Genomic DNA, 18111 nt, shown 5'->3' on the forward strand with positions numbered 1-18111 from the left:
GCTTTTAAGTGCCGTTAGATCTATTTGCGGCATTTTCACAAGCGTCACAAAAAACACCGCTATAGCAAACGCCGCTAAAGACCATGACTTTTAGCTGCGTTCTTTCTCAAACGCTAAAGACCATGACCTTTAGTATCGTTTTCCCCGCAAATGCCGCTAAAGACCATGACCTTTAGCGGCGCTTTTTTTACAAACGCTGCTAAAAACTATGACCTTTAGCGGCACTTTTTTCACAAACGCTGTTAAAAACCATGACCTTTAGAGTTGTTTTTTCTAAAAAACGCTGCTATATAACAAACCTTTAGCGGCGCTTTTTCACAAACGCCGCTAAAGAATATAAACTTTTAAAAAATATTTTAATTAAATAATATTTATTTTCTATGATAAATATTATATTATGTTTTATTTTGAAATTTAAACTTTAAACTATATACTTTTAAGGATAAATAAAAAATATTAATTAAATTAAATTTTCTATTAAAATTTTAACTTTAAAACTAAATTAATGAATTTAAATTTAGAATTTAAATATTATGTTTAAATAAATTGGCAATCTACCTCACACTCATCGATCTATATTAACTCGGCCAATTATAAAAGAAGCTACAAAACTCATAATAATTAACCATCATGGTTAAAGAAGCTGGTACACAAGGTAGCTACAAAACCCTATTTCTATAACACAAAATTCAAGTTCTGACTAAGATGAATGACCATGAAATGCAACATTAAATAACGTTCCACTTGAAGAAGTGTTAAGCCTTGGCATTTCCAGCTTGAAGAGATTGAATCCTTTGCCGCACCTTCAATATCTAAAGGATGCAAAACCAACTGATCAAATTCATCGTCACTTTGGTAGATAAATCTAGTTACAATCTATTATCGACACCGAGGTGCCTGGATTCTAGACTCTAGAGTTTGATATTAAGAGTACACAAACATTTTTCGGTGGTTTTACAATATAATTCAACACAATTTGATTTCATATCTAGAGGACATTAATAGAAACTCATACTGATGGTTGTTATTCCAGTTTAAGAGATACAAACTTCCATAAAATCCAAAAATCATATGGATTCATGTAAAAAGCATATGGTAAATGCTAATAGTATTAGTTAAAATATTGCATGATGTCTGCTAATGAAAAAAAGGATATCATTAACATTATTTTAAAGATCAGCCAGCATGCAATAGAGCACATAATGGAGTGTAAAACTTATAGTGAAGGTAGAAAAGATATACCTTTGATGATTCTAGTAGAAATTGTCCAATTGGTAGTAGACATAGATAGGCTTCTTCATTCGCTTCTTAACCTAGTAAAAGCAACAAGAGAACACTTAACCTTTTGTTAATGGTGCCATAGTGAAACTTTACTTTCCCATATTTAACATCTTCGATGTACTGCAGCAACAGAGAGATAATACAATTAATGAAAATTTATGTCGATGAGAATTTTTAGATAAATTTTAAGCACATTTACATTTATGGAAAGAAAGAAAAAGAAAAAACTCATACCAAATTCAAAGTAACACAAAATGGAAGAAAATTCCAAAGAATCAAAGAGAATGTCGTCCAATTCAAAGAGATAGCACTCGGATGATTCTGGTCCTGGTGAAAATTGGGGCTTCTTCAGCTTTGCCAAGAAGATTACATAAGTCTGCTCCAAAAAAGACAAAATGATGTTAGATACATAAACATCTTCCATAAATGTACATGAGATACATAAGTAAATTAAGGATGCTTATTCTAACTTGTCCAATAAGGGGAATATCTAGTTGTGCAAAAGGGGAAATGACTTCCACTTCAGCACCTGCCTCTTCCCATGTTTCCCTTATTGCCCTTTCAACAGCAGGCTCCCCAATTTCCAGGTAACCAGCAGGAAGAGTCCTATGTTAATGCCACCCAATCAACTCAAATATTTGTATTGCCATCAGAGATGGTGGAAACTTGCTATTTTACAAGAAAAGCAAGTGTGAATACTCCATGCCTCAAATGCATAATTAATTTCTTCTGCAAACAAATATCAGAAAATGAAGAAAATAATATTCAATCCTTTCCTAAACAAAATTCCAATCATATAAATACATACCAAAGACCAAAAGATGGTTCAATATTTCTTAAAAAATATTGCAATTGATGATATTAATCATGTGCCTTTGCATGTACAGGCGTTGCATCTAAAACCTAGATAGTTTAAATAAAAATATCACCAAATCCATGGTCCATCCTCAAAAAATCTATTATTTAGATACGCAGCTACATTTAGATGTAAAGAATTCTTTATGCAATAAATCAGGAAAGTAGAAATTAATAGTATCCAGAAACAGCTATCTAATATCATGTACCAACTAATAGATCAAAAGACAGGATAAATTCTTTTAGTTACCACGAGGCATGAAGAAACTTACTCTTGTGTCTAAAAATACTTTTCCTTCCTCATCTGTTTGTGGATTAACATGATTGAACTCTCGAAGCACCTATAAATAAAGCAACATATGGAATTGAGCTACTTATGAACTTTAATGTACCATAGTAGAAAATTCAAATAAAATCTTTTTTTTATAAAATTCTGAAAAAAGATATAGCTTTTCCTAACAAATGGAATGTGTGACTTGAAGTTAAAATTGAGTAACCTTGTTTTCAAATTTTGAAAATCAAATCAATTGAAATGATATGGCAGTGCTAGTAAATTGACATAACATTATAAATAATTTATTTATCGATAAGATTTTTGAAATTATATAATTTTGTTTAAGGAATTTAATGTTAGAACTACTTTTTTTAAAGAACAAAAATGATTAAAAATAGTCAAATTAGAGTATAAATACTAAATCAAGTAACATACACATAGTTCAATGACAAACAACAGAATTTGACATATATATAATAGTTTAAAAATTTATAAACACAATTTTAAAAAATCATTTATATGTAACTCAATAGAAATTATGTTCAAAGATTAGTTGTGTCACTAAACAAAGAAAAATGATTTACACAAATAAATAAAATCCAAAGAGAAATTACAAAAATAAATAAAATTTAAAGAAAATGATTTACACAAAGAAATAAAATTTAAAGAAAAATGATTTACAAAAAAATAAAATTTCCAATTACATAAATTTTCAATATGATAAAATATTTAAAGAGAAATTATAGAAATCATAGTCTGGCATTAGTTGCATTGATTGATAGTATCAGGATAGATAGAACTCGGGATCTAAAATCAATATCTTAATCTCAATTAAATAATATTTGTATAGACACATCACGTTCTTCCACCTGAAACCAATTTGATCACCTAATCCGCTTAAGCTTACTGAAATAATGAATATAAGACTAACTTATGTCAACTAGACTTTTCATTTTCCCTAGAATACCTGCGCCCAACACCTACATTCAACACATATTCAGACATTGGTATGGTGTAATGACCCTCAAAATATGAGAAAAAAGCAAAGGAAAAATTGAGCATACCCATGTTAGACTTAGACACATACCCCATATTCGAGACTCCTCTCGAGCTCTTGTAATGTAGAGACTAACTGAATTAAGCATATCATTTCCCATCTTGTTTAGAACTTTCTATGATCTATTTGCCACTTGTCGAAACCATTTTTTTGAAAAAAACGGGGATCGACTTTGGTTTTGAAAGTGAAAATTAAAATGGGAGTCACCACCGATCTTGATTTGGTGTAATCGGATCACCTTTGTTTTAATAAAACAATTTTAGTTTGCTAAAACAGCATTTTGGTCTACGAATCCAAGAGAATAGGTTCGGAAGTCGGTTACATACGAGGAAGGTTTAGCACCCTCGACACGTCCAAAAATTGGTACCGAATTGATTACTTAGTGTCCTAATGTCGAAGGTTAAAAATCGAGAATAAATTCAAGATACGATCCTTTTTTTTGTCAATGTCGATTTTGAAAACACTTGAATTGGCTCGAAATGATTGCTAAAGATTTCCTTGCCTCGAGATATCAGAGTATCACATCCCGTAAGTTAGGACACGATACTATGAACTCCTGAGCGCAAGTTTGTTTTTAATTTTAATTGGATTTCCGTATGTTTTAAAACTCGAAAGGATATTTAGCTATTTAGAATCAACGAGATAATCGAAACCCCGTAAGTTAAGGCACAATTTTTCGATGTTCCAAAATGTAAAACATTGCCTTATTTTAGAATTTAAAGAACACGAGTGAAATTCTAAAGGAATATTCGATTATTTTGAACAAACATGAAATCGTAACTCAGCACGATAGGGCATAATTCCCCGAGTTGTCAAACATCGAACTTTACCTTTGTTTTAAAGAATTTTTAAAGACAGTGGTGAAATTCTAAAGGAATATTCGATTATTTTAAACAAACAGGAAATCGTAACCCAGCACGATAGGGCACGATTCCCCGAGTTGTCAAACATCGAACTTTACCTTTGTTTTAAAGATTTTTTAAGTGAATAATCATAAAACTGGCTTAAAACGCATTAATTTTACTTGAAATAAGATAGAATAATTGATTTAAAACAAAAAAAAAAGTCACAAATTACAAAGTAGCATTTGTAAACAAAAAAGGAGTGAAATTATAAACATGGGACAATGCGCACAAATGAAATACTATATTCGGCGAAGAATAATAGTATAAACATAAAAAATGAATTAATCAACACATCATGGCAATGAGTTCATACCTTACTTAAGACATTAATAAGAAACCAAAATATAACTCACCACAGAAACATATTAGGAGGAAATACAACAAATTTTCAAATATAAATGAATAACAATTAAAATGATAATGCAAATGAAGAGTAAACAATATGCACCAGTTATGTATGAGATGAAATGAAAACTAAAAATAATACATAATATATAAAATAATACGGATAATAGGAGTCAATATAATGTTTAACAATTCAAAAGCCACTAATAAAAATTTAGGGTTTGAAATGATTTACATATATATGAAATAAAACTAAGAACATGTAAATGAAGATTAAAATAAATATTGTAAAAGAAGAATTTTGGAGCAAATAACATACAAAAATATTTAAAAAAAACAAAACATATCTATTTAAAGGTGATGATATACAGACAATAATAAAAAATAACATAAACAATATATAATGAAAATATAATAAAAATAAAGAATGAACAATATACATGACAAAATAACAAATCAATATAGAATATAACAATATATACATGAAATAATCTTGAATAAAAGGAAATAATAAAACATACTTTTAAAAGAATAAACTACATACGTAATAAATTTGAAAGGAGACACAAATAAATAAATTTAAAAGAAATTATATGTGTAAATAACATGGAACTAATAATGTGTATAAAATAAAACTAATTTTGTCATAAATCATATATGTATTAATATAAATTAAATATAAATTAAATATAAATTAAATATTATACAAAATTTTAAAAACGATATGATATACAAGGTAATTTCAAAATAATAGTTTTATAATTAAAAAAAAGTAAATTTTCAAAGTAATTTAAAATGTATATAAAAAATGCTAAACGAATTAAAAAATGAACTATACAAATTAAAAGGAATCAATTAGAATAAAAAAATAAACTAAAAGGATATTTAATAAATAAAATACACTGCTGAAATTAAAGGAAGGACTGAAGCGCAATACGCTCCAATGCTCAGGGATCTAAACTGGCAATATACCAGACCCAAAACGCAGAGCTTAGGCGCGGACCTGACTGCAAACATGCGCAAGTTACAGGGATAGTTTAAAAGAACAAAGAAATACAAATGTAAACTGATTGAAAGGTAGCGCAAAAAGAGGAAGGGCTTAGCGTGGAATTAACCCTTTCATACAAAGAAGTGCAGTTCTGTTTCCCTTTGAAACGGTGCCATTTCACTTGCAATTAAAAAAACAAAAAAAAAAAACAATTGGATTCTACCATTTTCTTTACTAAAGTATATACCAGAGCCCCCTTTTTCTCCTACCCTTCACCTTGGTTGACTCTTAGGCTTCACCGGTGCATAATACGCCTCCACCACCGCCGAGGCTTTCACCGGATCTGCAAGGATCTGTCGACTTCAGACCGGAGAAGCGGGTTTGGCTAAATCAACACTGATCGAACCGGTAAGAGAGCTTTCTTCCTCTCTTGTTTATATGTTACAGAATATGTTTGTGAAAAAAAATAAAAATAAAATAAAAGATATATCTAATAAACAGAAAAATAAAAAGAAAAAGAGGAATTTACACCTCTTTAAACTTCACGTGCTGTTTGGGTGGCTGTAATACTTATGCATTACAGCTCAATTCAGTGGGCCCATTATTGAACCAGTGTTTGGTTGGCTGTAATAAGCTATTACAGCTCTATTCGTTATAGGCTTATTCAGGGCAAAAATGCTGTTTAGCATTCGATGGTCTCCACACGGAATAGGCATTCGGCGTGAAAAATTTAGGCCAGAGTTCAACTTTACCCTTCCATTTCTTTCTCACCTCTATCACAGTTTTCTTCTTTTTTTCATTCTTCTTCCCATTTCCTTCCACCTTCTCCCTCTTTTTCATGCTTTTATCCTCACCAACCCTTCGGCAAACCCTAACAACCCTCAACAAGGCCTTCAATTAAGAATCGTATGAGGTGAAAACTTGAGAAATGAAATAATCGGATTGGTTCGATGTGAGCAGTCATCCCTCAGGTAACTCTTCTCCCATTTTGATTTCCTTTTTTTCTAATTTTTTTTTGTTAAATTAGTAGAAATAATAGGTTTCTTTTCAGTTTTGAAGATTCATGGTGTTTCTTCTTTTCACTTGCCAGTGTTAAATTAATGCTGCTGGCACAATATAAGACACTGTTAAATTTCCGCCTCTCTGTTCACCCAGCTTGGTGGTTTTTATCTTTATTCACCCTGAAGCTTGTTTTACTAATCGGTAAGTTTACAATCAAAACTCTTTGATTGCATGCGTTAAGGGTTTTGAAACTGGCAATTTATTTTTCTCTTTATTATTCATTCAATGCATTGATGGAACTTCAAATAAGCTAATTATATGTGTTGTTTTGCCTTTATTATAGAAATGAAAAGTGGAATTGAGTATGAATTGAATGCCTAATAGAGTACTTATGTACAGTAAAAATTCTTGATTTTTAATCCTTTAAAATGATTGAAGAAATAGAGTTATGAAATGTTTGTAACTACTGGGGGGAGAAAGAAAATTTGTTTGGTAACTGTAAAGAAAATTTGTTTGGTAACTGTGTAATCCATAGACTGATTGTTAAAGTTGCATATGGCTACACCATTTGTATCCTAATTGTGCAATCTGAAATTTCTTAACTTTTGGCTTTTGTTGTAGCCTTAAATTTGGGTTGATCCTTTATTGAACTGTCATTGCAACTTGTTCTGCTACTAAGGCTACTTGCAGTTTTCCCTAAACAACATGGTCGGAATAAGCCTTGTATACTAATTTGCAGGGATACGCCTTGTAGCTTGGTGAAAGTTAAAATTACTTATGAAAGAGCTGCAACATTGCTCTGTGTGTAATTTAAAATCTGAGAATTGATTGAGTTTCAATATTAATAACAAATCCAACATCCATTAAATTGTCCATGTGGTTTATATTAAGATTTTTTGCTTGATGACCACTAAAAAATCTATTTGCGAGGCTTTGAGTTTATGTTCTTGTGGAGCTTATAATTTGCTAATTGTAATTAATTGTCATTCAAAGGATTTTACAGTTTTCTATAGTTCTCACTCAAGCTACTGTTCTTTTTTTGTTGATTGGATATGTATTTGTCTCTATTGTACTTCGCATGCAGCATTAGGGGTGAAGCATTAGTCGGATTTGGTTTGAATGATTTTTTTCGATTATGGGTTTGGTTTTTATCAGTTGGGACAATTTGAAAATTGTAATTTGCCCTTGCTAATGGTTGTTGATGTACATAAAGGAGCTATATCGAACAATATGAAATACCAATGCTCCACGGCTTTGAAGCTGGATGGGTACATGCAATGCTTGTGAAAATCAATGTAATTTATAATGTTGAGAACATATTTTGACAGATACAATAGATCAGTTAAGTGCTTGTTTCTATTTTCTCTGTCTCCTTTTTTTGTTGCTCACTATATTGTTCTCTCTTCCATCATCTTTCATAATTACTTCCCTTCTTCACCTTCTTCTCCATGACCTGCTCCTAGTTCCCTTTGTCTCCTTGTCTTGATTCACCACCCGAGATGTAGTTTTAGCACCAGTGCCCCTTCATTTCTTTTCTTTTTCATTTTTTTAACATGTATTGCATCTGTTAAGTATATTTCCATCCTCCATCAAACGTGACAACCCATGTTTGTGTTTTATATATCATGTTAACTGTGTAAGTATGACACTATAAAATTAGTAAACATGTGTTTATTAAATTGGTGGATGTTTCTTTGAGTCTCTTCTGCATGTACTTATTTCATATTGATAGTCCGAATAATCCAGCCATGGATACAAGCTTGGTTTTTGTCTTGTGACATCTTTGTTTTCCTTATACAGGGTAAAGACTACAGGTCTCAGTTTCAAATGGAAATGGTGCTTTATTTGGAGCTAGTTATATCTAGGTAAATTGTACGAAGCCATATTATATTTGTTGAATTGAGCAGAGATGAAGAACTTAGTAGAATGGACAAGTTACTGGATTTTCAGTACCTAGAAAATAGCTCAAGTTACTGCATTGTTGTAATGTTAATTTCTGGTTGATGATTGCATTGCTCTTTCAAGGTCAGATGTTCTTGTTTATGACTTACTATTATGTGATAGGGATTTAAATAGCGGTAGCTAGCTCAAGTTCTATATTACACACATATATTACGGGAAGTTCTATTTGCATGGTTAGCCGGTTTCAATTTGATTGGCACGAGGTACACGGTTTGGTCCCCGTAATATAATTTCTTGCTTGTACTAAAAATAAAATATTTGCATGCTTAAAACTTTCTATCCATGGTTGGAACTTTCTGATGCTTTTTAATCCTTGTACCAAGTGCTATTGAGTTGTAGATCAGTATAACATCATATTAGCTTGAGGAATTGTTTTATGCTTCTCATATTGCTATTGAGTTGCAGATCGGTATAACATCCATTCGATACCTTTTTTGAATCCTTAAGTAATCATTTGTATAAATTCTGAGATATTAAGAATGAACAGTACGGTTTAATAATGTTGTGTTTTCTTTGGCAGAATTGACTTCAAGATAAGGACCATAGAGCTTGATAGAAAAAGGATCAAGTTGCATATACTGCTGGGCAAGAGAGGTTTCGTACAATAATTATTGGGTATTGTTTTGGGTATTGTTTTGCATAAATCTATTATTTGCATAATTATTGGGAGGAATAATGCAACTTTTTAAATATAAACTATCAAATAATATTGCTAACAAAGATAGTTTGAAAGAAGATTGATAAGCAAGATCTTTGGCATTATATAAAAGATCTGTTTTACCATTTATGAGGATTGATGTAAGTAATGAGAATTCCTAAGATATTTCATCAAGATGACGAGATAGATGTAAAAGCCAAGGGCAAATATAAAAGATAGATGTAAAGGCTAAGGGCAAATATAAAACAAATTGCAATTTGCACCTTAAAAGAAAGGGAAAGAACTATTTTGGCATATATGCCTTCATATCAATCTTTTGTTTTTTCCTCAATTAACATTCCTACATGTATTTTTATTATACTTTTTTCCTCAAATAAATAATGACTTAGTATTTGATATACTAATAATATGTTTTTTTATTCCACAAACAATTTTAAAAATTGTCGGGCATCTCTTTTTGAACATTTTGTTATACTTTTTAAGACACTTGTTAATTTATTAAAATACAAAACAAAAGATTATAATTTTATTAAAATGTATTTTTATTAAAAATTTGAATTGAGTTATACATATATATATATGAAACAATTATATATATATATATTTATTTATTAGTACTTTATTATTTCATATCTTTGTTATGGAATATTATTTATAAAATATCTAAAAATAATGATCTTATTTAATGATTCAAAATTTACACTCATGTACTTTATCTTATTACTTATATCATTAGTATAAAATTTTCAATTCCATAAATATACATAGAGAATATTGCTTATAAATCTCAAATGACTACATGTAAAATATTTATAACGTTTCAATGACTACATGTAAAATGTTAAAAGTGATTTAACAATTATAAAGTGAAGGAGTATAAGTATTGAGTGATTTAAATAAACATTTATTTGGATAATTGTATTTATATAAATAAACATGAAATTCTTTGAAAATAAGATCAATTTCAATTGCAACAAACTTTAAAACTTTGAAAATGATATTATTATTATACACTAGTAAATGCTTGATAAATTATTTACTTATACATAAGCAAATATATTTTTAAATAGACTTATCCTATTTATTAATATGTATTGCTCATTTTTCTTAGACGGTTTGTTATTGCTTCCTCTTCTTATTTGGCTTGTTTGATTCTTTGCTTCACCGAGGTTGAGCATCTTGTATTCACCGAATCACTTGTAAGTTCTTTGGCAATTAAATTCTTTGATTTTGTTTTCTTGTTATTGAAATTAGTATTGGAGAAATGTGACCCGTTTACTACGATTTGAAGATATGTAACACTTTAATATCTTGCGAATGGCTCGTCTACCTATAATAGTACAAAATGAGAGGCGTAAAAGAATTGGTCTTGCTATTACAATATGGTTGCAAATGTGTACAGTTGCGAATTGGTTCTTAGTTGCACTGGGTGCCATTCATAGCTTGCATACTTATAGACCAAGGATTAGATCCTATATTTTAGATTTTTATGCAAAACGAGATTATGTGAAAAGACTTGTATATGCTAGTGACGAGACGTGTATTGAACAAGTTAGGATGAATAGAACTACCTTTTTTAAACTATGTGAGATGTTACAAACTTTAGGGGAATTGAAGTCGTCAAGGAACATGCTTGTTGATGAGCAAGTGGCAATGTTTTTACATATTATTTCTCATCACCTTAAAAATCGAGTTATCAAGCATCACTTTAATAGGTCCGGGGAAACCGTTAGCAGATCATTTCACAATGTTTTAAATGCTGTCATACGCTTACAAGATGTATTATTTAAAAAGGCAGAGCCAATTACAGCTAATTCTACAGACCCAAGGTGGAAATGGTTTAAGGTATTGGAGTGAGTTCTATATATAGCTCGTATATAATTTAGTACATTTGGAATTAAATATAGTATTCTAACTCGAGATTTTATACATGTGATGTAGAATTGCTTAGGTACTTTAGATGGAACCCACATCAAGATTAGGGTTCCAACAGTTGATAAACCTAGATATCGAACACGAAAAGTTGACATAGCAACAAATATGTTAGGTGTTTGTACACCTGATATGCAATTTGTTTATGTTCTTCCTGGTTGGGAAGGTTCTGTTGCTGATGGACGAGTTCTTTGAGATGCCATAAGTAGGAGACATGGATTAAAAGTTCCTCATGGTAAAATGCAAAAATTAAAGGAATTTGAATTAATTTCTAAGATCATACTTTTTTGGGAAATTAACCATGACAAATAGTTTCTTTTTATAGGTTGTTATTATCTAGTTGATGCTGGATACACAAATTGTAAGGGATTTCTTGCGCCTTTTAGAGGACAAAGATATCATTTGAATGAGTGGCGTTAGGGTTACCAGCCAAGTACTCTGGAAGAATTTTTCAATATGAAACATGCTTCAGCGCGTAATGTTATTGAAAGATGTTTTGGGTTATTAAAACTTAGATGGGGAATACTTAGGAGTCCATCATTCTATCCTGTAAGGGTGCACAATAGAATTATTATTGCATGTTGTTTGCTCCATAATTTTATTCGAACCTATATGAGTCTTGATCCTATTGAAGAAGAGTTGGCAGAAGGATTACCTAGTAATGTGATAGATGACGATGAACCAAATATTATAAATATTCATCCGTCGGATGCATGGGCTACTTGGAGGATGGAACTAGCCAACCAAATGTTCGATGAATGGCAAGCATCTAGAAATTAGTTAGGTTTAGGGTAAAAATAGTAAACGTTTAAGTTGTTTATGTTATTTCATATATCTAGTTTATGAAACTTTGGTGGTGTTTGAATTGTATTTTTTTTTTTGTATTGTACTAGACTTGTTGAATGATAATTTATTTTCTTTTGATTCATCATGTGTTATAATTTTATAGAGTGTTGACCTTTTGATTCATAATATTGAACTTAATTTTCATTTGCGTTTTTTCTTAAGATAGTTATGTCAGGTTTTTCCCAATCAAGTGTTTCTTCCCAGAGTTCTCGAGGAACCAAAAGGAAATGGGTTCGAAAGAAGATCTTTGCGTTGGTTGTTTGTATGGTCGACTTGCACAATCTTGGAACCTTTAATGCGGATCTGGATTCAAAGCCGGCTATTTAAATGAGTTAGAAAAAATGATAGAAAAAGTTTTACCCAATGCCATGTTGAAGGCTAAACCTAATCTTGAATCGAGGATTAGGACATTGAAAAGGGATTGGTCAATCGTTTATGACATGCTTAGTGGAAAAAACAATAGCGGCTTTGGTTGGGATGAGCATAGGCAGCTTGTTGTTGCTGAAGATGCGGTTTGGAACTCATATATAAGTGTAAGAATTATTCCAAGTCTTTATTATCTTATTTTAACAAAACTTATATCTAATATGAATTTCTAATTTTATAGAGTCATAAAGAAGCGACTCAATTCGGCATCGGAGTTTCCCTTATTATGACCAACTTACTGCCATCTACGCAAAAGATCGAGCCACTGGAAAAGATGCTCAAACAGCTGCTGATATTATTGAAGAAATAAATGTTGAAGATGTAGCCGCTACAAATTCTCATGAAGAAAGAAACGATTTCCATGGATCCGAAGCTGATGTTTCTTTAGATGACATGGATCTTTCAGCTACACAACCTCAACCAGAACCGCAACTAGCTAGAAACCAAGGTGATTCTGCATTTTCAAAGAAGAAAAAAAAGATTTCTGATGCAAGTGATTTTTCTACTTCATTTAATGATGCTGCCGCTTTATTGGCGGAAAATATACGGACCGTTGGCCTTGAAATCAATAAGAGTATTGCATCCGAAGTGGTAATTCAACAAAAGTCAGAAATGACCATTCAAGAAAGTGCTCTGAAATTATATCCAACATTATGTGAAGTGGAAGGTTTAACTGAGGATGAACGCTATCGAGCATTGAGCAAAATTCCAGATCATCCAACGCAAATGCTCATTTTTTTTAGTTTACCTTCTGCTGTGCGATTGGAATGGGTCAGAAGATTTCTTGCTGACCATTAAAAATTATGGTTGTGTTGATATTTTGGTAACTTTTTGTGTTTGTAATATTTGGATAGTATAATGACATGATAGAATGTCATTACAATGATGTAACTTTTGATATTGTAAAATTTTAAAACATATGGATTATGACATATACTAATGAAATCATGTAACTTTTGTTAATATATGAATATTATGCTTGAATGTGAAATATAATTTTCAAGTTAATTATTACTTTTTAGCAATAAGTTATTTATTACTTCTAATATTTAATTATTTTTATTATAGAATAATTAAATTATTTGTTTCGATAATGATATTTTAACACATTAAATATATATTGCGTTTAAAAATAATAAAGTAGATTATATATATTTTTATAGTATTATATATTTTGATTTTTAATTCATATAATAATAATTATATTAAGAATGTTATTAAATTATATTTTTATTAAATTATATTTAATAATAATTATGTTAAAATATGGTTAAACTATTTATTATTTTTATTAAATTATTTTCAATAATAATCTTATTAAAATTTAATAACAATAATAATAATCATCTATTTTAAAAAAAATTCTGCTAAGGGTATTCTGGTCATTTTAATTTTTTTCCTTATGCTATTACAACATCATTCCATTCAACCAAACACAAGAATACTATTACAGTTCTATTCCATTCCATTCAACCAAACAGTTGAATTACTTATTACAGCTGTATTCCATTACAGCTCTATTCAATTACAGCCCTATTCCATTACAGCCAACCAAACGTGCTGTCAGTTTCTTATTGATTTCGTGTTTCTCCTTTTTTTGATCCAGGAGCATCCGAAGAAGATGAAGCATTACAAGATGTTCGTTAAAGTTTTTATAGGCATATTACAACTGTCTATTTTCTATTATTTTTTCTTTCATTGTCTGTTTCTGTGTTGTTTTCTTCAGTCTCTGTTGCGTGTTTCTTTTGCTTTGCGGTGTCGAGGGTTGGTGGTACTGGTACCGATTGGCGATGTGAGGAGGTGGTAGCATGTGGCGGTGGCTTAGATAGCTTTAGGGTTTCTGTTTTGCTTTAGTTCTTGGGCTAGGTGGGCTAGTTTTTGTTTGGGCTGTTGGTTTAATTTGTTTTTGGGTGTAATAGGGTGTATTGGGTTTGGGTCTGGTATTGGTTCATTGGGCCCGGTCTAATTTGGGCATTTACACCACTAGTGAACATTTAGACAGTAAGGGACTCTCTCTTCTAACCTTTTTTTTTTTTGGCTCAGCAAAGTAGATTTTATTAAAAGGATTGAACATCAAACCATAGTTTACAACTTAATGGCCTAGAAGAATACCACCTGTAACCCAAAAAAGACCAGATCCACTTACGAATCAGCTTAGAAACCTCTGCAACATTAGCTCATATGCTTACTTGGGTTATATATGCTTTCCTTGAGTAAGATAAAGAGAATCACTAATAAAACCACATGTAAGAGTAACACCAGTTAAAAATCTCTTAAACCATACAAATTCAGATCGATCCAAATAAAAAGCTCCTCAATTTGCAATACATTTCAGCATAGAAACAAGTGCTAACAAAACTTTCGAACTAAAAATGAATAGGCAATCAATTAGAAAGGCGAACTTATAGGCTTCCTAACAAAAACATGCAGCTTTCTATCAGCACCATTTATAGATGAATAAGGCTGAAAAACCAGTTGCCTCGGTCGCCATCGCAACGCAGATTCTTGCTCTGTGCCCAATCTCGTATACTCGGGCTCGGAGCAATGTGAGATGCAGTACTTGTGTCGACAGGATTCGACACGGTATACGGGTCAGATCTGGCAAAAACCAGCGGAGGCGGTGGGCGAGAACTGAGATGAGAAGAGAATGAAGAAACCTGATTTGTAGATACGAGAGAGAGAAGAGGGGATGGTAAGCTTTGTTACCCTAGCTCGGCAATTTGGGGTGCAGTACTTGTGTCAACACGATTCGACACGGAATACAGGTCAAATTCAAAAAAAATCAACGGAGACGGTGGTGGGCGAGAACTGAGATGAGAAAAATAAATTGATTTGCAGAGACGAGGGAGAGAAGAGGGGCGAATTTGGGGGCAAATTTTCAGAGTAAAAGGGAAAAAGAAATAAGTATAAACCTTTTTTTGGGGGGATTTAGGGCGCGCGACAGAGATGAGAAGAAGAGGGAGTAAGTAATGAGCGGGTAACCAAAAATTATTCGTTTTTTGCGGCATTTTTATCAAAAATGCCACTATAGCTAAATTTTTTATGGTGTTTTTACCAAAAACGCCACTATTGTTTAATTTTAATTTTTTATTTTTAACATATTTTTTCTATTTTTTCTTTCAAAATTTTTGTGCTAAGTTTTTCATTTTTGGAATTTTTAAAAATTTTGAATATTGAACTTTTAACTAACATATGAACTAAAATATTAAATATTAAACTTTTAAGTTTTTATTTTTATTTTTTAATTTTTAGTTTATTATTTTTAAATTTTAATTTTTTTGAAGATTTTTATAATTTTTAAATTAACATATAAAATAAAGCTTAAAACGGCAACGTTTTGCAATCATTTTGCCATTTCACTTTTTTTTCCTTTTTTTTTGTTTGTGTTTTGTTTTTTGCTCTTACATTGCATCATTATATATATACTTAATATCCATATGAAATTTATTTTTTAGATTTTAGGGTTTATGGTTTATATGATTTATAGTTTATAGTTTAGGGTTTGAGATTTACGATCTATAGTTTATGGGTTTAGAGGTTAGTTTTAGGGTTTGGGGTTTAAGAGTTGGGGTTTAGGTGTTGGAGTTTTAGGGGTTTATGATTTGAAATTTAGGGTCTGGTGTTTAAAGAGTTATTGATTAGTGTTTATAGTTTTAGGGGTTTATAATTAGAGATTTAGGGTCTGAGGTTTAAACTGTTGTTGATTTAAGGGGTTAGGGGTTAGGGTTTAGAGAAAGCCATAACATTAATTTTAACAGCTTCGTAACTTAATTAAATGAAAACTTCTAATTAAATAGTTTAGTTATCAAAGTGTAACTTTTTATAATTAAGTAACTAAAATGAAATTAACTTTCCCATAGCTAAGTGAATGGTGTAGTTAATTTATATTGTTTATAAAATCGGTTTTAGATATGATCAAAATAAAAATAAGACCTCATTTAATTTGTTATAATTTGGTCCTATCCAAAATAGATAATTACCTATCCATATCAATCATTATTTTTTTATTTATTTTTCAATAAATAATTTGTTATAATTTTAAAATATTAAAATTAAAATTATCTCTTTTATAATTATATAAGAGATTATTTAATATATAAATTAAAAAATACTAATTAATCTAAACCCTAAACCCTTAACTATAATCTCCAAACCCTAAATCATAAATCATAAAACATAAACCATCAACCTTAAACCCCAACCCTTAAACCCATAATCCATAAACCTTAAAATAGTTTAGATCTATAGTAGCGTTTTTAAAAAAGCACCGTTAAAACTCAAGCTATTGCGGCGTTCTCCACAAAGTGCCGCTAATGCCACTGAAGCTCAATGTAAAATGGAGGCGCGCTTTTAAAAAAGCGTCGCTAATGGTCGATTTATAGCGGCGTTCAACTTAATCTTTTAGTGACGTTCTAAAAACGCTGCTAATATTCGATCTATTCGATTTTTAGTGGCGTTTTCTATTTAAACGCCGCTAAAAACTTGTTTTTGCAGTGAACCCTCCATCAAATCCCCCAATTTTAACCGACTCCCTTGCTTCATTCTCCATTCATGCTGTGAATCGCGGTCCTCCACCATTCACGCTTGAACCACCGATTTTTGTCATCCCCATGAAATGCCCCTTCCCTCTCTATCGCCTCTCCACCAGTATCCACGGCTTGATAGCTTCATCCTCTACCCTTCAATCTAAACCTGATACCTTCGAAATAGTTTCATGCTGACCTTATCCATTTTTTGGTGCCCGCATTTAGGATCCCAGACAGCCGTTCACACCATGACCGTACCGGCCACATTTGAAACTAACATTTTGTAGAGACTCATACTCTACATGTTGCAATCGTCCATTGATTTTTAACTTTGACACCAACGACTTTCTCAAATCCACGCACACTACTAGTCATGCAAAATTTCCCCAGCGAGCACTAACAACATGCATATCCAGTTTTATCATTGGACCGATCGTATGCCCATTCGCTCAAAGGAGACAATCTGAATAATTCCCTTGAGGTAAGCTCGGAAGTCTAATCCACACCACCTGATGCTCTACTTCAATCTGATTTGTCGAGAATTCTGATGACCATGGTCGGACAGTTAAGTAGTGGTCATAGATTACCCACGGTCTCCCAACTAAAGCCTGACTATAGTCCTCATCCTGAAACCGAACCATGAAAAAAGCATTTTCAAGATCTATCATTTGAATCGGGTGCCTAAGATTCCATAGTAACGAAATCCTATTCAACACTACATTAAAACCAATTCTTCTGCCAAGTAATTTAACTACGATCGTCCTCGCCATCCTTCGCTCAATGAATTCCTAGACCCGATTCAGAAAAGTGATTGAGGGGTTATTGCATTGTTAACACTTATGGAAAAATTATTATATTTATGGTATATTTGAATAAAAACTTTTCTTGTATTTATTTTTTAATTTCAAATATCACATATTAAATATTTATATTCACACCACAATTAATCTCATAATATAACTAATTGAATAAATAACGAAAATAATATTAAAAAATCAGACACGTGATATAAAATAAATTATTTCCAAAATATAATTACGTGAGAAATGTACAT

The 18111-nt window shown here is 31.2% G+C and overlaps 1 protein-coding gene, 1 long non-coding RNA gene and 1 pseudogene across 4 annotated transcripts; 2 read left to right on the forward strand and 1 right to left on the reverse strand.

The window, feature by feature from the left end:
* Positions 1 to 1308: 1308 nt before the first annotated feature.
* LOC108478558 (nudix hydrolase 23, chloroplastic-like) lies at positions 1309 to 3567 on the reverse strand (annotated as a pseudogene).
* A 2020-nt stretch (positions 3568 to 5587) lies between these two features.
* On the forward strand, positions 5588 to 9404 carry LOC108466428 (uncharacterized). 3 transcript variants are annotated; one of them, XR_008286194.1, is made up of 5 exons: positions 5588 to 6113; positions 6340 to 6676; positions 6757 to 6908; positions 8508 to 8572; positions 9190 to 9404. It is a non-coding gene; the product is annotated as an uncharacterized LOC108466428 (long non-coding RNA). The 3 variants fall into 3 exon arrangements; XR_008286195.1 differs by having other exon boundaries at positions 5593 to 6113; positions 6349 to 6676; positions 6796 to 6908; XR_008286193.1 differs by having other exon boundaries at positions 5594 to 6113; positions 6796 to 6908.
* Positions 9405 to 10956: 1552 nt separating this feature from the next.
* Positions 10957 to 11454, forward strand: LOC108474562 (uncharacterized). Its single transcript, XM_017776530.2, has 2 exons — positions 10957 to 11172; positions 11269 to 11454. The coding sequence occupies exons 1-2, from the start codon at positions 10957 to 10959 to the stop codon at positions 11452 to 11454; spliced, it is 402 nt and encodes a 133-aa protein (XP_017632019.2).
* Positions 11455 to 18111: the final 6657 nt, after the last annotated feature.

The sequence above is a fragment of the Gossypium arboreum genome, chromosome 7 (genome assembly GCF_025698485.1).
Source record: "Gossypium arboreum isolate Shixiya-1 chromosome 7, ASM2569848v2, whole genome shotgun sequence".
Classification (NCBI taxonomy): Eukaryota; Viridiplantae; Streptophyta; class Magnoliopsida; order Malvales; family Malvaceae; genus Gossypium; species Gossypium arboreum.